This window comes from Dipteris shenzhenensis, chromosome 6 (genome assembly GCF_047967505.1).
Source record: "Dipteris shenzhenensis isolate YYH24624 ecotype China chromosome 6, Dip_SZ_1.0, whole genome shotgun sequence".
Lineage (NCBI taxonomy): Eukaryota > Viridiplantae > Streptophyta > Polypodiopsida > Gleicheniales > Dipteridaceae > Dipteris > Dipteris shenzhenensis.
The window spans coordinates 51,075,073-51,100,067 of NC_141601.1; the positions used below are offsets into that span (position 1 = coordinate 51,075,073).

The following is a 24,995-nucleotide window of genomic DNA, read 5'->3' on the forward strand; positions in this document are numbered from 1 at the left end:
ATTCTCTTCTTTCGTTTCACGGTTAGTAATGCCAGGAGATTTCAGTTGAGCATTTCAGTTGAGCAGTAGGGGTTGGATTCCCTCTAGAGCCCCCCATTGGGACAGCTTCTTCATCACGGCAGATTTGCATAGGATTTTTTGGAGGAAGATCACTCTTTTCTTTTGGCTTTCTATTCATGGAGGGATTGGAGTGAACCTGTGGAGATCACGATTTGAGGCTGATCCCACTTTCCCTCGTTGCCATTCTGTAGAGGAGTCAGTGCGACATTGCCTTTGGGACTGTAGTCAGGCGAGGACTGTTTGGAAAGGGGTTGCTCGGATACTCAGCATTTTTCATACTTTCCCCTTCTTCATGACTTGGGGCTCGGTCGCATGGTTATCCCTTATTGGGCCCGAGGTGTTTTATGAGGGTGAGCCTTCTTCTTGGGCACTCTTGGTCCGCCGGCAGGTGATAGAGCCCTGCTCTCTTCAAGATGTACCACTTACTCCCTTCAGAGCTTCTCATGCTTCAGTGGACACCTCTTGGGAGATTTTGGCTAGCATTACCTCTTGGCACATTTGGAGAGCCAGATGTACAGAGGCCTTGGATGGCACCCAGATACACCCATCACAGGTGTTCATGGGTATTTGGACTGACACGGTTCACACTTTGATAGCCATATGGGCTGGCATGCAGGGCCCTTCACGGGAAGCTTCTTGTAGAAAGACTGTATTTCTTCGAGTTTGGAGGGGTTCTTCCTTTTTCTCGGAGGTTTCTACTGGATTGAGATGGCACTATCAGCCCCAATCCTTTCTTTTTGGCTCTTGAGCTTTTCATGCATTGCATGGTGTATCCCGTATGGAGCGTGCTCTAACGGGTTTCTTTAATACTTAATAGAAGTTTCTTTTTGCAAAAAGAAAATTTGATACCCTTCCCAAAATTTTAGTATTTTTATGAAGTTGTATGGAATTTCAACTCAATCAGTATGTAGAATGTCTTTTATTTTTGCTTTTCTTGCATAGCCACACAATATTATTTTGCTTTCATAACTGAAATGCGAGTATTGCTTATCTGACTTGCTGAAATTGCTAGCAGAGAGCCTGGCCTGCATAAGGTTTTGCATGTGGATCGGATAAGGTTTCTTATTTTTATGTCTGCGTTCTGTTTGAAACATATACTTGACATATTTTGAAGAACATATGCATATTTCTTTCTTGTAAATGTGTAGATTTATGGGCTGTGTTCTGTTCTCTGGGCTTGCTCAACTTCAAGCATTTATTAGCCGGTGCATTTTTTGTGCAATAAAGATTGGTTTGTTATTTTGTTGACTATTTATATGCCTTCATTGTAGGAAAAGTATTCGAAAATACATTCACGGCTTCTTGCTGTTGTTGCGGAGACAATGCTTTCTATTGATAGACTGATGGAACTTCCTGTTTGGCTTGTGGACATGTTTAAGGTATGTCTTTAGTGAGGTTTTTGGCTTGCAAATAATGTCAGAATCTGATTACTACAAAAAAAACGGTTTCCAAGTCTGCTTGGTAGTGCTTTTGAAAATTGCAGTAGGCGAATGAGAAACACAAATATATACGAAATTCTAAAATTTCCCCCCCCAAGAGAAAAGAACTTTCTATTTATGCTTGAAAAAAAATAACCAACCATCCAGATCAGTCAACTGTGAGGTGCTGATCGTGCTGTAAAACACAAGAAAAAGGACTGGTTGCTAACCAACATATATTTAATGCTCAGGTCACTGCGTAGGGAATCTCTGAAAAAGGCCAAGAACAATGGATGATATATATCTAGCAAATACCTCCTCAGTGAATGCATAGAAGACATCTACAGGCCAAGCATTGTAGAAATACGTTTGCCTCGTAGCGGTCGTCCGAGATCCAACACGCATATATTCATGATAGTAGGAATGGCAGATTAAACTCCATTTTTAAGTAGATTTAATGTACATAGGGATTCTGATTTTCCATAGGCATCTCAGCTGGGCATCAAACGAGATGCGCAGCAGTCCGTCAAAGGCATCAGATGAACCCTGGTTTTTATTGAAAGCAGCAAGTGGCAGATCTTTTCCTGCATTAGTGGCTGATCCTGAAATAGCCATACTAGACTCTTTTCTTTTCTCCTTTGCAATGCTCTTCAAACACTCACTGTGTAACATGCAACGGTAATCTGATCGTGTGATTCACAACAAGAACTTCTTTAAATTTTTAGCGAGGATTAGCGTTGCACACCATAGAGAGAGAAAGGAGATGAGGGTAGAGAGAGAGAGTAGAGTCGACATCCGATTGGGTCCGTGTACCCACTGAGGGCCCCCTCTTCCAATCAGGGGAGAATTTGCTTTATAGTTGGAGAACTGAGAAATACAAAGAACACTCTTTGAGAGAGCACGGAACGCGCTTCTGAAGAGCTCATTGTGCACACGTAGAGCAGACCCAAAGACCTGAGAGGCAACGTCGACCAATACCAAGACCTTAATGCTATCCACACTCATGATGTAGGACGCTTCTGCAAGGCAAGGGAGAGGCTTGTGCTGTCCACCGGAATGCAGGCTTACTGTGTGAGTGAGAGAGTGAAAGCTAGGAGTGATAGATCCTATACGAGAGCTGAGAGATGACTGAAATGAAGAGCTGAGAATGAGCTGTGTAAAACCGTAAAAGATAACTGAAAAGAGCTGCTGAAACAGACCCCAAAACTCATTCCGTTCGCTGTCTCGACTCCCTGTTTGATGCGCTGCGTGAACACCTTCCCAGAGGGCTGAACTGATGCCAAAGGCTGAGGCTGGTCAGAGGGCCACTAGGGGGAGTGTCAGGCTGTTCAGAGTGGGCTGAGGAGGAGCTGTAGGAGGCTGAAGTGCTGGGAGAATTGAATGAGGAAAGAGGGCGTAGAGGCCCCCTATTTATAGGGCTTTTGGGGCTGGTTTGCTGGTCCCTTGGCCCCATAAATGGTAGTCTAGGGAGGGGTGCAGGGTAGCCTATAAAGGCAGCCCTTGCCCTACCATTCTCTTCACTTGTTCCAGCCCTGAGGGGGCCCAGAAGGGCTCCTATCCTAGGTTGGACCTAAACCTATCCCTAAACCTAAGACGGAAACACTACCCTACATTTCTCTAGTGGAAACTAGTGAACAAGGACTGATCTTCCAACTTGACCTAAGGCTGAGAGACTGACTTACGTAGCTTATATCTAACTATCCTTGGACAAGGGCTCACAAAAGGGGTCACATCATACGACAAAATCTCCTATTAGGGAACTATTACGCAGTTGTCGACGTAGCCAGTGCGTCACTTTGCACCCAAGTGCTAGGGTGCATGTGACACACTGATGCAATGACCCGGCTTTTTGCAATAGTGGCATTTTCCTTTCTTTTGAGGCCTACCAGCATTTTTCGCATCCTTGCCGCAAGCATGCCTAGAAGTATGTCAAAAACTATGACTTGCATCATATATGAGCTTTTCCCTTGGTCCTTATGAGCTTGATACATAGCTTCCGAAATATTTAAGCAGCTTTTAAAGTACGGAAGGACAGAATATGAGGAATAATTGACCTCTTCACTGAAATGAGATCAAAGATAATACCTATGCATCAGGTGTATCCCATCTCCTTTGCTCAAGAGTGTTTTCTGCAGGTGCTTGCACTTGTGCTTGTTCCCCTAAACCCTACGGCACAACCATGACCCGCCCTTGGCGCAATAGGGATGGGATTCATTGCATATCCGAAAGACTTTTGGATTTATTACCATAAAACTCAAGAGAGAATAGTTGGTGCCATCCAACTTTCCTCCTAAGCAAGCACGCTGAAAATATCATTGGGGTTGTTTTGAGCCATTTCAAGCAAATGCACAAAGGCAAAAACCTTAAAGTTCACATGTTGTGAACATCTTGCAAAACCAAAGATATGACTACTTTTAAAACCAATACATGGCTTGAGGATGCTCTTTACAATAGTCCACAAGACTCCCTTTCTGGGAAGTGTATTGTACACTATGGATCTCTGTCTGTTCTGGCCAATGCTTGGTTTAACAAAGCATATCCCGTTGACACCTGTATGTACTCAGAAATGGGCAGCAAAATGCTTCTGGAAATAGTCTAAATAATGACTGAAATTTGCTTTGATCAAATCACAATCTTCCCCTCAGTCAAATCTTGATTGGCCAAGCATCAAATGACAGGAAATCACCTCTGTTTTGAACCAAACATCAAATTGCAGAATTCCACGGGCTGTTTATGCACTCAGGGTTGCAGAAAAACAAGCTGTCCCTTCACAAAACTGTTTTAAAAAGGTTGAAAACAGCAAGTAGACAGCTACAAAAGCTCAAAATTTGTCCCTAAATGAGTTGATTAATTGGGAAACAGTAAAATTCTTCCAAAATTGACCTCGAAACAGGTGTTGTGCGCAAAATAGGCTCAACCAGCCTTGGAACTGATGCTGCAGTAGGTAAAGTTTCTCAAAAGTGGTCGACCAGCTTTAGAATGCCTTCAGATGTAGTTGACTTGCTCAGAAAGTGCTGCTGCTGTTCCAAAACTGTCAAAATAGCAAGCTAATCTCCTCCAGGAAGAGTTGCCCCTCTATGGAAGCTTTGCAGGAGGTGAGACTGCAAAAAACAGCTCGACCTCAAAAAGGGCCAAAACTGCAGCCGCCTGGTGAAAGTACAGTTGGATATAAACCCGCAAGAAGAAGAAGTGTATGTGAGTCAGCCTATTGGTTTTCAGATGCTTAGGGCGAAGATGTTAAGTGGAGACTTCAAGAGTAGAGTGACTAAGAGAATTGCATGGCTTCAAAGTCACATGATAATTACATGGTGCCTCAGAGAATGCACTCCATCTGCTCCCTGGGAAGAGTGCTCATGAACAGATCGAAAGAATCCACCATGTTTGGTCCAAACACCCATCAAACATCCTCTAGCAACCACTCTTTCATGGCATGGTCCATATCATCTGGAAACCATTCCGTATCATCCACTCCATTTGCAGCGGAAGATAAACAAAGAGATAGTGTCCATGAATCACACAATGCTGATCTCAAATCCAACTTCTTTTCTTAGTTTGTACAAGTGTAGAGAGAGAGAGAGAGAGAGTCTATTTAGGTCTTCAGAAGACCAAAAAGGGTCTATGAGACTGAAAGAAGCTGATACAATGAATTTGATAGGTGGAGCCACTGAATGGAAATGTGCCTCAGTACGCTAATAGGTTCGACGAGTCTCTGTCTCTCGCTTAGGTCCTCACGACTGCCATCTCCATGAGGTCTGCTGGTCAGACTTCAGTACTGTCTAACTGGAAAAACTCGATGATCATGCTCTAGGTGGAGTCTGGATGTGTGTCATGGTCTCCCCTATGTGCTCTGAGCACCGGCTCCCTGTGTCGTACGGCCTCATGAATGAATGATGCCAAACATCTCTAGTTTGGGTAAGATAGGAAACTGGGCAGGGAGTCAAAGCTATCTCTAAAAGGCATTGAAGAGGTTGAGCATTGCCCCTCTAAAAGAAAGTGAGGGAAGTGTGGAAACTTAGGTAGGACTCTAGCAATCACTACAATGCTTTGGAGATGTGACACGTCCATAGCACTCTTGAAACCTCTGATCTGCAAGCAAACACAAGAGCGCACCCAACGTGAGGAAACTGAGCAGGTTGCTCACCACCCAACCATGACATCTACGGGATGCGATCTCGAATTAGGAGATGTTCCTTCTGAGCCACGAGCTGAGCTACTGGCACGAACTCCCAACAAGATCCTAACCACCCCGGTGTCCCATACCACCAGGTGGTGCCTAGAGGCTTGGGATCTGCTGCTAGGCCTACGCTAAGATCCAGGCGCGCATCCGGGACTCGATCCAAGATCAGACCTAGCACCTTGGAAGGAGACTTGCTCCCATCAGCTCCCTGAGAACCGAACCTCTAGGCCCCTTATATAGACTCGGGCCCACAATGCGCCCAAAATGGTGAAGACCTCTAAATGGTTCGTACCCTTGCCACTCAACCCGAGAATCAAGCCTACCTAGCCCTAAGCCTCCCTAGGCTACCTAAGCTAGTCTTGTGTACCCCAATACAAGTCAGATACCAATCCGTGCACATGGCATACTTCCCCTCCTCTAAGAACTCACTCGTGAGTTCGCTAAAAAACTCGGAAATGTCCTCTGGAGGTTCTGTAATGTCTCCCATGTTGCATCCTCCTTAACACGATCCTTCCACTTGATCTTGTATTCCGTGATAGCTCTATAACGAATATGTTTTTCACGAAATTCAAGAATACTCTCAGGTTCGTGTGGAATAAAAGTCAAATCTTTAATTTCTATTATTTCTTGAGGAGAAACAAGTTGATCATCTGCACCCAGTCACTCTTTCAATCTCCTGACATGAAATACTGGATGTACTTTAACATGAGGAGCCAATTCTAGTTTATATGTAACTGGTCCAATTCTTTTAATAATCTTGAAAGGACCACAATATGTGGGGGATAACTTCGGAACCAAACCAGTACTTAGGCTCTTGGATTCCTTAGGAATACGTAAATATAACATCGTCCCTTCAGAGCTCTCTGGGTGAACAATGTCTATTAGTATAAAATGTGTCTCGATCTTAGGTACTCCTAATAGACTCCTTGGCAAACAACAACATTTCTTGCATGTCTTGCAGCATCATTTTGAATTCCCTTGAACCCAACCATAACTGGTGACTTAGGTTGAAACCTGTACATAAGCATAAAAGGACTGTAACCAGTGCTTGAGTGCTCTGCACTGTTATAAGCAAATTCGATCATGGGGAGATAATCTTCCCATGAAGACCGTCTCTTAGAAACATATGTCTGGAGCATATCTTCAACCAATTGGTTGACCTTCTTTGTAACGCCATCAGATTGTGCATGATCTGAGGAACTCATACTTAGAGTAGTTTCCAACTTCTCAAAAACAAGTTTCCAGAAGTTACTTGTAAACTTCGAGTCCCTGTCGCTGACTATGTCAGAAGTCAAACCATATAGCTTAAATAAGTGGTCTAGTGGTCCATAAACTCGTGAGCCAACTGAGCAGCTGATATGCTGGATCTAGTAGGTAAGAATCTATCCATTTTTGTCAGATGGTGCACTATAACCAAAATCGAGTCATGACCCTTGCGCGTTCTAGGCAAACTGGTAATAAAATCCATGGAAATACTTTCCCATTTATTACCCGGGATTTGGAATGATTGCAATAAACCCGCGCTTTTAAGGTGTTCTGCCTTAGTAACCTGACAAACCCGGCAACCTACTACATAGTTTTCAATAAACGCATGCATCTTAGGCCAAGAAAAGATATGTTTCAAAAGAGACAGAGTCTGATGTATACTTGGATGTCCATCACTAGGAGCATCATGACACTCCCAAAGAATCTTGGATGGAAGATCCGAAACATATGGTACACATATCTTTCCATTCCGGAACAACAAGCCGTTCCTAATTATCCACTGACCTCCCGCTGCCTGTACCGTAGGTGGCACAATCCTTGAGTCCTGGTCAACCATGGAGCTCCCATCCTGGAATTTTTGCCAATAAGAATTGAAATGACTATCAGTTTCATAAAGCCCTCTCAAGGATTGAAATAGGTCTCAAGATATTTCCGTAAATGACAAAGTAAATACAAGAAAATAGATCTATTAATACAAGAAAATTCGAACCATATAAGTAGTGCCTCCAAACCTTTAGAGCATACACAACTGCATATAGTTCTTTTTCTTGTGTGGGCCAACGATATTGGGCGTTGTCAAGCTTTTTACTCTCAAAAGCCATAGGTCTGCCCTCTTAAAATAAAGCTGCCCCATTCACAAAATCACTCACATCGGCCTCTAAAACATAAGGCCAGGTAGGATCAGGTAATGCAAGGACAGGTGCTTCCTTGATAGTTACCTTCAAGGTTTCAAAAGCCTTATTCAATGCATCATTCCAAGAGATCGGCTGGGTAGACCTATGTCCACGACCTTTTAATATGTTGGTCAAGGGTGCCGTGATGTTCGAATAATCACGCACAAACTTCCGTAGAAAAACCGTAAATCCTAGGGAAGAACGAAGTTGTTTCATTGTCTGAGGGATGGGCCATTTCAAAACCTTCTCGATACGATCTAGATCAATGCCAATATCTTCAAAAGAAATCTTGTGTTCTAAGTAAATGATCTCCTTCATAAAGAAGTCGCATTTACTCATCTTGGCATAGAGCTTATGCTGTCTTAGAATAACTAAGACAATTCGGAGGTGTCCATTGTGATCCTCTAGCGTTTGGCTAATATACCAAGATGTCTTCTAAGAACATGACAACGAATTTGTCCAAAAAATGTCGGATCAAATCGTTCATCATTTGTTGGAAGGTAGCAGGAGCATTGGATCGGAATGCGGTTCTATCTATCTGTTTAGCATAGATACAAATTTGGTGATAACCCGTACGCAAATCAATCTTAGTGAAATACTTCGCTCCCCGGCCAACCGGTCTATTAATCATGAGAATGAGGAAGAGGGTATCGATTCTTGATTGTCACTTTATTCAATCGTTGATAATCTAAACACATTCCCCACGAACCATCTTTATTCTTTCTAGGTGCTCCCCAAGGTGATTTACTTGGGCGAATATAGCCCATATTTAGAAAATCTTGTAGTTGTGAAGCTAACACATCCTTCTCAAGCTGGCTCATCCTATAAGGTGGAGTACTAATAGGTTGAGTCCCAGATACTAAATCTATGCGATGATCTACTGCTTGTTTTGGAGGTAAACCTTCTGGCAGTTGAGCAGGAAATACATCCATGAAATCATCCAACAACGTTCTCAATTCACGCTGTTCAAACATGCTTAAATCATTTTTGTTATTAACAGAAACAACAAATGAAGAAAGCGGAATCAAAACTCACTGATACACATCATAATGAGAAGTGCTTATTATATTCTGAAGCTGCATCGCAGATACAATAGGTCCTTGAGAAGAGGGAATCTTATCACATTGGATACAAAATTGGGTGTCCTTCTCCAAAAAAGAGAGCGTATGCTCTTTCCATCCAATCCGAATATCGTGGGTTTTTAACAACTCTATTCCGATTAACAAGTCCACATGTTCCAAATGCATGACATAGCACGTAAGAGCAGATGTGTAGTCTTGAATCCGAATAGAAAGTACGTAGACCTTGCAATCCCAAAATTGCTTCCCAGTTGGAAGCTGCACCTTGTAGGTGTGATCGCTAGGTATCGTGGACAGCCCCATCCTCTAAGTTTGTAATTAATAAAATTGTGAGAGCTGCCCGGGTCAAAGAGAACGTGAACTCTTTGGTCCCTTCTCCATAAACTCAGAAAAGGTCATGGGGGCCAAATAACGAATTATTAAAGTGCAATTACAAGAAAGTGGGTAGGTAATGACATTTAGAGAAATACCTGTCATCGAAACTTGGTTAGCTCCCTTAGCTTTGGTACCCTGTTCCGCTTGGAGCTTCAGTCCTTGCGCTTGCATTTAGTTCTTGCGCTTAGGACAATCATTCCGAGTGTGGCCCCGCTCCTCGCATATGAAGCAACGTCCTTCTTTCCTTAACTTCAAGGTGCGTATGAAACGGGCACGACCATTCTTCGTATGAGTCGAGTTCTTCTTGGAGGCGTTGTCCATGGACTTTGACTCCATAGTACTAGTTGTAGATTGGAAGAACTTCCTCTTGTTCTTCATACTCGTGTCGGTAATGGTGGTTCCCTTTGCGCTGGCCATGGTATGATCATAGATGTGCGCATAGTTCATGGCCTCTTGCAAAGTGGTACACTTGTTATTCTTAATCTGTAGCTTGTATGAGTTAGGCAAACCATCCACAGGAACCTAACAAGGTAATTGGATTCATCTTTGTAGCTCTGGTCTGCAAATTGCGAAACCTCTGAAGTCAGATTCAGCTTGGACATATCGAGGGCCTTAAGCTTGCCTACCATATCATAATCTTCCTCCCTCTTTAGAAACTCTTTCATGAAGACCTCTTCGAATTCGATCCATGTTGCAGGCTTTGGTCGGAGTTCCTTCCACCACAATAAAGCCTTCCCTGACATATACCCTGCTGCAAGATGCAATTTCTTTTCATCTGGGTAAGAGTGAAATTGGAAGACAACTTGCCACTTGTGCAACTAAGTGTCAACCACCTCCTTGGTACATGATTTTTGATCAGCGGGATAAGGATCTGGAGTGATATTCGGACCTAACACTGAAGCCAAAGCATCCACGTACGTGAGCGTTTGAACAATGCTAGTCAAAAGTGAGAGTGAAGTCTGAATCCCTTGGAGTTGTTGTGTCAACCCCGTTTGATTCGCATTAACTTGCTTAAACTTTTCATCGAGAGTAGTGGTGATTTCACTGAAGGCAGTCTTTGTAATTAGATCATCGTAGAGGCTCTGGTCATTATCTGGCTGATAATTCATATCTTGGTCTCCCATCGCAAGCATGGGGTCTACAGAATCAGCCATGACTGAAATCTGATCTGATGAAGAAGGTAGACTAGAGAAGAGAAGCAATCAGGTGGGCTTGGAGCTAGGAGGCAAGAACGAAGTGAGAGCTGGCCAGATAGGAGATGACGGAAGAAGGGAAAGGTTGGCCAATGGAGAAGTTAGGCTGGTACGAGCTACCGATCAGCTCAGATCTATTGACCCAGAACTCCCGCTCTTGGTTGTGCTGTACGAACATCTGCAGCAGGCCGTAGAGCAAGTTCGGCTCCCGAACTTGATGGCATAGAGGAGCTTGGAGCATGCAGAGTCCACAGGCAAGAGTAGGAGACGAAGTGGCCGAGTTTATAGGCGGGTAAGCAGGCTTTAAGGAAAGCCCTGCTTTTCAAAAGCCCACCCTCCAAACTTGGAGGCGATGGTGCTTTTTTAAGCCTTCAGGCCCCCCCAAAAAGCACCTGGCTTGGATCGCAATCTGGCCCTAGTGTGCTGCACCTTCCTGTGCTCCTCTTCTACCTGCCAACACGTTCCTTGAGCAGCCAGCTGTACGCGGGATCCCCTTGGTTCGCGTCAGCTCTATGCTCGCATCACGACTCCCTTGGCACTTATCTACCCAAGCCTCACTACCTCCTCCTATCTACACCTCTCTCGCTCTCTGTCTCAGCCCTTTACATCTTGCAACAACGAATCCACACTTCTTACTCTCTCTTCTTCCTTCTTTCTTAATCTAGAACCACAACTCTTAACAACGATGAACCAACAAGCACTTGCAGGGCATGAACATGAATTTCAGAATTGAGGCATATCTGGAGAAAATGACGTCCATAACTACTCGTAACAAAGATTCGTACCTTAGGAGTTGGCTCTGATACCAACTGACACGTCCCCAGCACTCCCGAAATCTCTGATCTGCAAGCAAACACAAGAACATACCCAACGTGATGAAACTGAGCAGGCAGTTCACCACCCAACCATGACATCTACGGGATGCGATCTCAAATCAGGAGATGTCCCCTCCTAGCCATGAGTTGAGCTACCGACATGAACTCCCAACAAGATGCTAACTAGCCTGGTGTCCCATACCACCAGGTGGCACCTAGAGGCCTGGGGTATGCTGTTCGGCCTTGCGCTACGCTAAGATGCAGGCGTGCATCTGCGACTCAATCCAGGATCAGACCTAGCACTTGGGAACGAGACTTGCTTCCATTGGCTCTCTGAGAATGGAACCTCTGGGCCCCTTATATAGACTCGGGCCCAATACGCCAAAAATAGCGAAGACCTCTAATTGGTTCGTACCCTTGCCACTCTACCCGAGAATCAAGCCTGCCTAGCCCTCAGCCTCCCCAGGCTACCTAAGCTAGTCTTGTGTATCCCTGTACACGTGAGATACCAATCTGTGCACATGACAAGATGAAATCTTTTTCAGAGATAATCTTATGAATATTCAGCAATATTCAGCAGTTGTTCTCTAAGATCTTGGATCCTAGTTAGATGCTCTAACATACTATCACCCTCATGCATATTGAAAAGTTTTAAGCTCATTCATGAGAAATGAGACCCTTGCCTCATTCTTTGCCTGATACATGGTTTGTAAGACATGCCATGCACGCAGAGGTCCTACAAGTACTAATGTGTGGACTAATAAACCTTTTAATTAACAAAGAAATCAAGGCAAGACCTTGGCACCATACTGGCATCCCATCTCCTTTGCTCAGCTGTTAGAATTGCAATTGTTTGTAGGTGTCGGTGCGGCCACCACTGCGGCTTGTGTTCTACTTGGTGTGGTTGGTGCATTACGTGCAACATTTATGGGACAGGGTTCATCCCCGTGCACCAGACCGCATGAATCTTTGGCAACCAACACATTCTTAACCTTGACGCTCCATAAAGAGCAATTGGCTCTATCAAGTTGGTCGTCTTGCTAAGACAAAGCACCACCAGAGAGATTATCATGAGATTGAAATTATACCATGTGTTTTTTTAGAGGATGAGTTTGGGCATGTTCCTCTATTCATTGAGATATATGGTTGTACCTTATTAGCGGACATGCAAGTTTCACCTTGTGAAGTTTTCATCCATTTTGGTTCGTTGCCTTCTAAGCTATATCGTCTGTGTGTGTGGGCTATTAATTTGGGATATTATAAAAGTTCTGGGTTTGCGTAGCTTACCACCACATTGTTCAAAATTAGTCAGGTTTTGGTATTGCTAAATTTTACCTGTTAGTTACTTTTCGATACCTGAAATATTTAAATGCATCAAACCTTTCTGGTTATCTTAGAAACGATAAGGGGACTAACTTTTCTCTGTAGCCATCTAAATAGTCCGTGTTTGCACCTTTGGCATACATAAGTAGTTTTGACAGATCAGACAGTAATTCCAATCATTTAACATTATATTTCTTCTCAAAGTCCTAAACAAATCTATGAGATATGGAAGCTGGACGTATTACTTGTGGGTTGGATGTTATTACTTTATTATGATCTCTTCTCTGATGGATAAATTTTATGACAGGGCGGAAGGCATGCAGGGGCTGATGGCATGGGTGGCCATGGGGCAGACCCAGCAGCTTTGCTTCGTATTTACGTGGAATTTGGTCGTGTGTCTGAGGCCACCATTCTTTTACTGGACTACGTGAAGGCATGGGCCAGTCTGGTAATGTTCCTCTGAAGGGTTGGGATAAGGACGAAAGTAGTGCTATCAGAATTCTTTTTTTTTTTTTTCAAGAAAATTACTTCATTAAGTAGTGCTATCAGAATTCTGAATCTTAAGTTGCATGAAATATGTCGATATGGTTGCTCAGTAACATCATAATAATTGTATCGTGAGATAGCTAAAGTCATCTTGAGTAAAATCACATATCTGAAGTCGACCAAAAAATGTAGCTATGCTTGCTCAGTAACATCATAAGAATCATGTCAGCAAAGAGCTTCTTGATATTATTGAACCAAGATATATCTGAAGATAAACAGCTGTCCTCCATCTGTGAGCCTGATTCCCTCACCTCGTCTTCCTGGTTTCCCTCCCACCTCTGCCTGCCTATTATCCCATCTCTACCTTCCTTCGTAGCCTCTTTTCCCCTCCTTTACGCTGTGTCTCTGCTTTTATTCCCTTTGAGTTCTGCACTGTCTTTGATTCTCTCATATATATGCGATTCTCTCTTGTTCTCATCGGAACTCCCTTTCACTGTATCCTCTCCTTTCAGCTGCTCATAGCACCCCTTTTTAATATTTCCTCTCAATCTATTTGTGGATGTCCTTCTTCTCTGTTTTAACTGTTTTCTCTCTGCCCTTTATCCTGTTTGGTTATTATTTCTTTCCCTCTTGCTTTTCTGCTTCTTTCTGTCTTCACATATGCCCCGTGCGTGCCTGCATTATCTTATCCTTCCCCCTCTCTCAGCTTCCAGCTTCCCTGCTCAGTCCCCGACTCCCCTCCTGCCTGGTGCCGATTATGAGGAAACATTTGTACCAGTAGCAAAAAGGACAAGTTGTCAGAATAATTATTGGTTTAGCATCGCACTTTGATTGGCCCACACATCATATGGATGTGAAAAATGCATTCTTGAATGGTTTTCTAGATGAAGAAATCTACATGCTATAGCCAGAAGGTTATGTTGTCAAAGGCCAAGAGTTCAAAATTTGTAGATTGCTCAAATCCTGGTGGAAGGATAGATGCGAATGATTGGATCTTGTCATATAAGAGGAAGTAAGAAAATTTGTGAGGTGAAGGCAAGATATCCCAAGATGTAGTCACCTTGTTGTGTCCGTCTGGAAGTGGGGGGCATGTGTAACTGAGGCATTTTTGCAATCTTTGGTAGAAGATTAGCTCATGTGTAAGGCATATATGTAGGGAATCCCTCCATATTGTGTGACTACCACGCCGAGAGAGAGAGAGAGAGAGAGAGGGAGAGAGATGTGTTAACGTCTGTAGCTATGGGACAAGGTACAAAGTACACCAAAAAGGATGATCTCACACAAGCCTCAGTGGGCTGGAGCAAAGGGCACGCTAAGGCCCTTGCTGAGTTCTAAGATTGATAAACTGATAAATTGATAACTCTACAGAGCTCAATAGCTCGAGCAAAATCGGATATAACCCAGAGACTAGCAACTATCGGAGAGTTTTAGCATGCTGAGAGCTGAGACTCAAGCTCAGGATCCAAAGCCCGCCACCGTGGTGGTTCGTCTGTGAGCAGCGAAAATGTCTCAAATCTGTGTCTGTCCGGCTGTATCATGTTCTGGCGGCGGAGGGGGACGTGGTATGTTCAGAGTGACCCCTCGCCTCGAGTGGTCTCCCTTGAGGAAAGCTGTGATAGGACGGACCTCAATAGAGTGTGCCTTGGTCACTCTCCGTGCTGCAGTTGGTCTCTGCATCCCCCTCTCAATAATCCAAGCTGCTTGCATGTCAGCTATCTCCTCCACCTCCATCTCATTGTGTCTTGAAGCTGACTCAAATGCATAGAGGTCTGCGACGTGTTGCTATGCTCTATTAGCCTCTCTGTCCTGTGGTCCAATCCCCTCCTGTTGCTCTCTAATCTGTCGTAGTAGGGTCTTCCTTCGTCGGCGCATCTCAAGTAGATATAGGCCAATGCAAACCTGGTCCTGGAAGCGGATCGTGAGAGTGGACCGAAGCCGCTCGCCTCCTGGTAGAGGCAATGGTATCATCCCTTGATCTCATAATAGGATGGGCAGGCACATAGGAAATGCTCCTCTGTCTCAGTCACTCCTATTGTGCAAAGCATACATATCCGATGCTCCCTGGGTATGCCTGCTGCTCTCTCCATCTCGATCCTCAACTGATGAGATGAAACGTGCATCTGTCCAATGGCAATCCTCAGCGCATGTGAGACCTCTCTGTCGTTGAGGTACTGGGGTCTGATGATGAATCCCTCCTTCTATACTCTCAGGAAGTGGTCGCGATAGAACCGGGACTTGGTGGGGAGCTCCTGATCCCCCCCCAAGTTCGAGACGTATGGAGCTGAAGGAGATCTAACCGTATGATACTGTTGATCTCATCTCGCGGAATCGACTCAAGGGGTGCGTCCATGTTGTACTGAAAAGGGGGGAGCCTGTCCATCTGGATACCGTGCTTGGTAAACCATGTGAATATCCATGCATACCATGTGTTTGCTCCACTTTCTGCTAGTCGTATGGACGACTCCAAGGCCAGTCTCACTAATCTCTATTGAGGAAAGTCCCAGACTCTGTGGATGAAAGTCATTGTCTGAAAGAAATCTGTAGGGGAGTCATAGCGAACTCTGCTTGTACTATCTCATGTGGAACTAAGGGCTTACCCTAAATCATCCTGGGCCCCATAGTTACTTGTAGCTCCTGAAATTTCCTCCACTCGGTCTTCGGTAAGTCACACCCCTAGAAGGGTGCTGCATATATGGCCGTCGGTCGCACTAGCGTGTTGAAGATCCAGCTCTTCGTTGGTGGGTCCTGAAAGTTTACTTGGAAGCACTATCTCTGTAGTCGAGCCAAAGCACCCCATCATCGTGTGAGTCGTGCCTGGGCTGCATGGGTCATCGTGAAAAGGGGTCCTGTGAAGACTGCTCTCAGATTATCTCATCACGACGATAGGTGAAGCAGAGTGGGCAAGTCATTGCATGTGAGATGTTGAAAACCATAACCTTGGTCTTCCCAAGTTTGACTGTCAAGTCTCTCTCTCTCTACAAAATGCCTTTAGGGCCTGGAGATGTCTCTGCAGCCCTTCCGCTGAGGATGTTATGAGGACTATGTCATCAGTGTATAGCAATATTTGTATCGTGAGGTCACGCAATAGTGAACCCTCGCCTCCTAGGCGATCTATAAAAGATGTGATCTCATCAATGTAGAGTCCGAAGAGAGTCAGTGAGAGTGACAACCCTGCTTCACTCCAATCGTGCTCTCGACCTAGTCCGATAGACTGCCTTGAACACGTACTCTGCCTCTGACTGTCTCATATAAGCTCACCACACCCCAAATCAACGTCGTTGGGATTTGCATCTCCTGTAGTCTCCTGATCATGCGGGAATGCGAGACCGTGTCAAAGGCCTTCGGAAAGTCTACAAAGCATGTGCAAACTTTCTGGTGTCTGGATTTCGCCTCCTCAATGATAACCTCTCAGAGTGAATATGTGATCTAAGGTAGAATGCTGCCTTCGGAATCCTGCCTATCCTAGTGCCCTCTGGCCCTGAGCCTTTGTGTGACTATTGAGCTCCCTCTTTAGAACCAATCCATAGACCTTGGCCAGAGTATGACCAATCATGAGGGTGCGGTAATTCCTAGTCTCCATAGAGTCACCGGCTTTGTGTATTGGTACAATATTGGTGGTGCTTCAAGCGAGTGGGAAGCCATGACAAACAGCCGGGTTGAACATGTGTGCTAGGACCGGATCTAAGACATCTTGCCCATGCGGAAAGTGTTGTGTTCGTACCCTCATGATCTTGTGCTTTCCGGTTGTGTAGTGGACGGAGTGCAGCCCGCGGAGTGCAGCCCGCACATTCTGTGTGGTAAACAAGTGACAAGTGGTAGGCATGGGCATAGAGGACATGTCCTGTGGTGTCTGCATCTGAACATCATAGAGGGAACATGCATACGTGTGCTAGACATCTGGGTCAATGATGGAAATAGGTGGCTTCCCCTCCGCTAGGAACCCCCATCTAGTGGTCGGGTCTCCTCCTCGAAAAGATCTAACAATCTCATCCATCCTGTGTGTGAGAAAGGCTCGCCTCTTGCGGGGTGTGAGTCGTCGAAAAATCCTTTGTCTCAGATGACGTCAGATGCCCTAAGGTCTGCTCCCATATGAGGTAGGCTCTCGCCTCTCTACACTCGGTATCGAACCAAGGGTTTTGAGGCATCTTCCCATGTAGGACTCGCATGGGTTGGGTCGTGGGAAAGGTTCTGGTGGTAGCGTCTTGTACCATTGAGACAAGGGCATCCAAGGCCCTTGTCGTGGGAAAGGATCTGGTGGCATCCAACTTTGGAGAGAGAGAGAGAGAGAGAGAGAGAGATATTAACATCCTCGGAAGGCCTCATGGACATGTGGGACAAAGTATAATAAAAAGAAGAAAACACATGCAAGCCTCTGTAGGCTCAAGCAAAGGGCATGCTAGGGCCCTTGTTGAGTGCTATGATAAGCTAAAGAGCTAAAGAGCTCAAACTCAAAATTCAAAATTGAAGTTGAAAATTGAAACTCAAGATCCGAACCCTGGCGGTGACGGCTCGTCTCTAGAAGTGTCTGAGGAGAGCTGAGACAAAACTCTGGTCGCTCTCTGTGTCATGCGTGGTCTGTGTATACGTGGCTCGGGAGCGTCATGTCGTCTCTCCTCGTTGATCAATGCTGCCCTCATGTCAGCTAGCTCCTCTTCCTACATCCCACACTATCCTGGAGCTAACTCAAAGGCATAGAAGTCCATGACATGTCGTAGTGCGCGGTCTACCTCAGCCTCTTGTGGCACGGCCACATCTTGTTGCTGTCTGATGTGTCTCAATAGTCTCTCTGTGCTGTCGCATCTCAATCAGGGAGAGCCAAACGTAGACTTGGTCATTTAAGTTGATTAAGCGTGAGAGTGTACCAAAGCCGTGTCCCTCTTGAAAGAGGTAGTGGTGTTGTCCCTAGACCCTATAGTATATTGGGTAAGCACACAAGAAGTGTTCCTTTATCTTGATCTCTCCCAGCATGCATAACCTATAGATCTGTTGCTCCTAGGATGTGCCTGCAGCTCTCCCTACCTCAATCCTCAGTTGATGGGACGAGACCCGCATTTGTCCAATGACAATCCTCAATGCATGTGCGACTCCTCTATACTATGATCATGAGTCCATCCGCCAAAACTCTCAAATGGTGGTTGTGATAGAACTAGATCTTGGTGGGAACTCCTGGTCCACCCCCCCAAGTCCAAGACCTATAGAGCTGGAGGACATCTAACCGTATGATGCGGTTAATCTCATCTAATGGGAGCGACTTCGGCGGTGCACCCATGCTGTTGAAAGCGGGAAAGCCGGCCCATGTGATACCTTGACTGGCAAACCATGTGGATACACGTGTATACAATGTTGAGCTTACCCTACTCTCTACTAACCGCCTCGATGATTCTAGTGCCAGCCTCTCTAGTTTCCAGTGCGGTAAGGCCTAAACACTGTGGAGGAATGTCACTGTCTACAAGATGGCATCAATGTGGAGTAGTTTCATGGTGAACTCTGCTTGTACTTTGAATCATCCTAGATGCCATAATCACCTGTAGCCGCTCAAATCTTCTCTAGTCTATTGCCGAGACATCACGCCCCCTCCCAAAAAAAAGGTGCTTTATACATGGCAGTTGGTCTCACTAGGGTGTCAAAAAGCCAGCCTCTTTGTCGGTGGATCTTGAAAGTGCACCTGAAAGCGCACCTGAAACCACTATCTCTCTTGTCGAGCCAAAGCACACTATCCTTGTGTGAGTTGTGCCCTAGCTGCACGGAGACCTCTATTTGGTCCATACCCTTGCCACTCAACTCGAAAATCAAGCCTGCCCAGCCCTAAGCCTCCCTAGGCTACCTGAGCTAGTCTTGTGTATCCCAGTACATGTCAGATTCCAATCTGTGCACATGACATGTACCAACACATACCATCTCTTCTTTCATTTACCAAATCTCTTCCATCATCACGTGCCATCTTACTATAGGAGTCCACATTGACACATCAAGAGATTAGTGTCAGCAAGACTTGCCAACTGCTAAATTTGCATAATGAAACTCTTTGTTGACTCCACGATCTCCTCTATCGATGTGATATGAGATAATGATGTTCTTTAGATAAAGCTATACTTCGGCACTTGAAGATGAACCCGATAGAACTTTACGCAAAATAGAATTGTAGATGGAGGCACAAGTCAAGATTGGGAGATATGTTTGATTGGATGACTTGATGTGGAGTTATTTGTCCATTTATAGGTCCTATCTTGTGAAGTAAACGGCGGTTTTTGGATGGTAGCATTTGTCATTCCCCTCACGAATGAAGAGGAGGAAGGTAGGCGTATGTGAGCTTCTCGAAGGCCTCTCATCCAATTAAAAACGGTCGATGGGCCACAAACTCTACATGTAGTTTACAAACTCATTGCCAAAATGATTGTGTATAGGCTTCATGGGATACTGAATGCGGGCCTTCATCCTCATCAGTATGGGTTTGTGCCGCGAAGACAAATCCATGACAATATCTCCAATGCATTGACTGCAATTGAATATGCTAAGTACTCGCATCAAGATGTGCTCATATTGCAGGTAGATATCACTAAGGCATTTGACACTGTTCAATGGGATTTTATCTCTCAAACCATGACAAAGTTGGGCTTTGGTCCCAAGATAGCAAATGCAATTTATTGGCTTTATTCTGGCTCTACCTCTTAGTGCATTCTTGGGAGTCATCTATCTCGGTCATGGACATTGGGTAGATCAGTCAGACTGGGCTGCCCTCTTAGTGCTCTCTTCTATGCCATTGCGACCCATCCCCGCTTGATGTATCTTGATCATCTTACAAACACAGGACAGATGACTAGTCTTAAAATCTCTGGGGCTGCATCTTTTTTGGCACAGGCATATGCTGATGATTCCTTCTTTATGACACAGAACTCTCCCCGGGAAGTCCGCATGCTTATGACCACATTATCATTGTATGGATTAGCAGCGGGATTGCATGTCAACTTTGACAAATCCAAATTACTTCCCCTGAAACAATGTGAATGGCATTCTATTCTCTGGCCAGGTCAGGTAGTGCATTCCAAAGATGTAGTCAGGCATTTGGGATATCCTATAGGATGGCATATCACCAGGAAGCAGCAGCTAAAACAAATCTTCCAAAGACTTCAACATAAATTGGAATATTGGAAAATTTCCACTTGGCCACTTCATGTCAGGCTCAGAATAGTACAGTCTGTTGTAATGTCTTATGTTCAGTTCTTTTTGCCTTTGCTACATTGGTCCTCTAGAGATATTTCAGCCTTTATGTCTCAAGCTATGGAGCTGTTATGGAGGACAAAAGGTGCTGTGAAAGCATTGAGACTGCTGAAGATGGAAATGGTGTGCTCTCCTAGGATGCATGGGGGACTTAATGTTCTCAATATCAGATATCATGTACTTGCAAGGAAGGTGACTATGCTCCATACTTTTTTGTGTCAACAACAGCCATGGACTTGTATGATAGCATCCATGTGTGTCAACATGAGGACATCTGCTTATGGCCATTGGACTACTGATCATTGTCATTGGGAGATTTGTAGGGAAGATTCCTGGCTGCCCTTTCTCTACTGCTTTGATACTTGACGGGAAACAAGTACTTTCCAAGGTCAAATGGGCTCCTGATAATCGCTCGGGGACAAACTCAATGAGGAAAGAAAGTATTCATTGGAGTGCCATCTTTGACATTCCACTTGCTTTACAGGAACCTGTTCGGGCATATAATCTCATGAAATTGGGAATTAGATACATCAATGATATGGTATATGATTAGGGCTATGTCTTATCTTTTCCTCAGGCCACTGCCTCCTATGCATTGGGAATGCATCATAGGTTGATATGGAAGGAAATTATTGATCTCTTACATCCTTTTCTACCTATTCCTCTTGTGGCTGACACAGACAGGCTAATCGATTGGCAATTGCACCCCTCTGCTACATGCTCTCATCCTGTTCCTCTGCCTGCTTTGACCTCCATCAAAGCCTACAAGCTTCTTTAGCCTGCCCCATGGATTCATCAATATGCTAATACTCTGCGGCATATCAGGCAGCCCCTCTCATGGTGGCGGAAGAATCTCCGAATATTATGGAGATGTAAAATGCCTTTGAAACAAAGACCGGCACATCGTCAGTGGGAATCACACTTGCCAAAGGTCACATTGCACCATCCACATGTTTACGGTGTCAGGCTCCTTCAGAGACTGTCCCTCATTTGCTTTGGCAGCCTGTCTTCTCGGAACCTCCTTCGGAGAATTTCAGATCATCTTCGCCTCCGTTTCCCGAGTCATAGATTTGGGAAACATTTTTGATTATTTGGCAGATTTATGAGGTCTTTATCTCAATACTCACTATTTCTCTCATGGGTGAGATATTGGGCTCTTTGGACAATCTGGAATGAGCATAATTTGGCATTCTTGGGCCGCCAGATTCACAAGTCATATGAATCTTTCAAAGCCTCATTGCGGCAATCTTTATATGATGCCTACCATGAGGGTGATATACATGCTTCTTGCATAGAGCTTTTCTTTTTATGCTTCTGATCTTTGGGATACTCTTCATTTTGGAGACTCCCATCTTGTAAAGTTATGAGATTATAAATACAATGCACTGGATTTTACCCAAAAAAAAAAAAGTGTGTGTGTGTGTGTGTTATTACCAAAAAAAAATGTGTGTGTGTGTGTGTGTGTGTAGTGCCTACTTTGGGCCTATAAAGTACCGCTTCGGCAACAGGTTTTCTTTTGGCGAGCTCTTTTGGGAGTGTTTCCATCTGGACAGCTATTAGCTCATCGACACATTGCTCCTGCACTTTGCCACAGATGTGTTCTCTGCAGCAATCTTTCTTTAATTGCTTGCAGATCTGCTGCATAGATCGTGAGGTCTTTTTGGCATATACTGAAATTTTCAGTTGATGTAATTGTAGCACCTTATTTTGAGGTTGCTACTCATATAATATAATCAATCAAAGATTTCACCAAAAAAAAAAAGTGTGCGCGTGCGTGTGTGCGCTAACTATATATCTATATCTATATATAAAACCAGGGATGTCTAGCGCACCTCCTAGAAACTACGAAGTTTTTGTGTGTGTGTGTGTGTGTGTGTGTGTGTGTGTGTATTGTGTGCACGCTAACTATATATCTATATCTATATATAGTTAGCTACTGGGCACTATGGACTTTATGGACATATAGGAATTGTAAAGTCTTTGGTGATCCTACTTTCTCTCTGTTTGGCTTTTTTAGGCGTTCTTTGTAGCAATCTTTCTTTGATTGCTTGCAGATCCGCTGCATGGATCATGAGGTCTTTTTGGCATATACTGAAATTTTCAATTGATGTAATTGCAGCACCTTGTTTTGAGGTTGCTACTCATATAATATAATCAATCAAAGATTTCACCCAAAAAAAGTGTGCGTGCGTGCTAGCTATATATCTATATCTATATATAAAACTGGGGATGTCTAGCACACCTCCCAGAAACTACAAAGTTTGTGGGTGATGTCACTGTTGTAGTTTGTTTGATATGCTCATTAGTGATCAGACTGTCGTGCAGAGGCCTGTTGATGTGATCAAGCGCAAGAAAATGTGTGCAGTATGGTTCCCATACACATTGGTCGATCGCCTCAAATTGGAACTTGCAGAGGCCAGGAAGTCCGGCCAATTTGGAAGCCTTGAGAACTTGCTTAGTGATGCTTTGCAAAAGCATTTTGAACAGGTATTGTAGCATCCTGGTCTAAATGTACGCTGCATCAGTTGTCATGCATACCATTTTCGAGTTTTTTTAAAATACCAGATGGCTTGACATGGTGCTGACATAAGATTTGGTACTTGTTAAGAAAGGGGAGAATGGGATTGGAGTGCCACTTGAATGCATGCTAGTCCCCCTTGCAAAATTTTGTTTGCTATCATATCCTTCAGTCATTTAGGTTCTGATCTGAATTGTCTTGCAGATGGAGACAGATACGGGTGATGTGGCCTCTTTGGTGCAAAAGAAATCTACCTGATGACTTGTTTGCAATGAAAATCGGGATTTGTCCTATCTTCTGAAACTCAATCCAGAATGCCAATGCACATAGTATAATGAGCTCTTATGCAGTTTTTCTGGGTGCCTTGCCAAAGTGCAGCACACAGACGTTTTGTATCACCTGAGCATAAGTGTCGCTTGCGTGTGCCTCATCTGGTTTTCTACTTACAGTGCCAAGGCCATATTTCTTTTGGCGCTGCACAAATCTGAGGATTTTGTTAGCTCACCTAAAAAATAACAAAGAAAGGTAGAGGACAGAGCCAGGCAGAGGGGGAAAGCCGCGGGGGGGGGGGGGGCAGGGGACGGATCCTATACAAGATTTTAGAATCAACAAAATTTTTGAAGCTATTTCACGCAGCCTTATGAAAATAGAATCGGCATTGTTCATATGCTGTGATCTTGTATGTTATTGGGAGTTAATGTAGGCACTTTTATTGCATTCACCCTCTCCATTTGACATCTTGCCATAACAGATCAGTTGATAATGTGCACCTCGCTAGTATGATTTCCTTTCACATTGTACCATCTGACATTGCACGTCAGCTCTACTTTTGTACCTTTACCTTGGATGTTGTTGCTTTTATTGTTGTGGGGGATCACACAGGCTCTCTACACATTATACTGTATGCCCTGTCAACCATGTAACATCTGATATAACACTTCCGCTCTTCTTTTGTACCTTGTAAGTTGCTTTTATTTTTCTGCAGAATCACACAGGCTCTCCTGTTTGGCATCTTACACATTGTACTGTACACTCTTTGGTAGACAGCATCAGCTGCTGTGTGTGTGTGTGTGCGTGTGTTGTGTGTGTGTGTGTGTGTGTGTGTGTGTGTGTTGTGTGTGCGTGCACGCACATGCGCGCGAGAGCGCACACACACACACACAGTCCTCATAGCAAAAGATTAGCCAGGCCTTGAAAGAGATTTAGATGCGGAGGACTGTGTGTGTGTATGTGCGTGTCTGTGTGGTTTTTACCTCTTTTTGGGGTTTCCCACATAGAAGTGAAAGATTTCACTGAAAAAAAAAATTGTCTGTGATTGTTTGCTTGATGTGTTTTGAGCATATCCGGCTTTGGGATGCTCATCTTGTAATATGAAAGCAACAATATTTTCACCCACAATATGCTCATCTTGTGTGTGTGTGTGCGCGCGTGCGCGTGCGTACATGCGTGTGTTGTGTGTGCACGTGTGTGCGTGCGCGCGCACACACACACACAGAGTCCTCATAGCAAAAGATTAGCCAGGCCTTGAAAGAGATTTAGATGCGCTAACCACTTGGCCTTCAAGGGAAATTAATTACAGCTAATTAAGCCATATATATTTGGGATTGGAGTTTGCATACAATTATATTTTCAATACCTGCATGAGAAAATTCCTTGTGAGGTATGAAGTAGTTTTGAGCTTCTAAGAAAAGTGCAGAAGTGTGCATCTTTGCAACTATGAGAAAAAGAAAATTATGTTGGTACAAAGTTTAGTTTTGTATAGATTTGCTAAGCTTGTGCAATGGGACTTGCCAAAGTGTTGGATAAGAATGGGTGAAAGAAGGTTCATCTTATAGAGGTCATTCCCTAATATTTTCCCTACCAATATTAGTGACCAAGGTGGAGGTGCTTTGGAAGGGAACAAGGTCGATACATCCATAATGTAACACACTTGAACATATGGGTACGAATAAATTTCCAACAAGCCAATGGATGCAACCAAGTAAAAGGATTTGTGCTTGATTGGTTAGAATATTTGAACCATATATTTCTTGGTAAAGATAGAGCCATTGGTGACTTGAAAATATATGGATAAGATTTGAAGACAATTAAACAAAAGGTGGCAATCTAGAAGCCAAATATTGACGTCATTTTTAAAGTTGGGAGACAAGGTTACTCAATGAGCATGTCTACAT

General features: G+C 44.2%; 1 protein-coding gene across 2 annotated transcripts in view; it reads left to right on the forward strand.

Annotated features, from left to right (window-relative positions):
• Positions 1 to 23,361, forward strand: part of SAR1 (SUPPRESSOR OF AUXIN RESISTANCE1) — a 171,878-nt gene extending 148,517 nt beyond the window's left edge. For both annotated transcript variants that reach the window (XM_087375403.1, XM_087375404.1), the window contains exons 24-27: positions 1,332 to 1,439; positions 12,907 to 13,047; positions 22,629 to 22,790; positions 23,026 to 23,361. In XM_087375403.1, coding sequence (XP_087231529.1) covers positions 1,332 to 1,439; positions 12,907 to 13,047; positions 22,629 to 22,790; positions 23,026 to 23,079 — 465 coding nt within the window. In that variant the 3' untranslated portion in view covers positions 23,080 to 23,361. The remainder of the gene's footprint in view (positions 1 to 1,331; positions 1,440 to 12,906; positions 13,048 to 22,628; positions 22,791 to 23,025) is intronic.
• Positions 23,362 to 24,995: the final 1,634 nt, after the last annotated feature.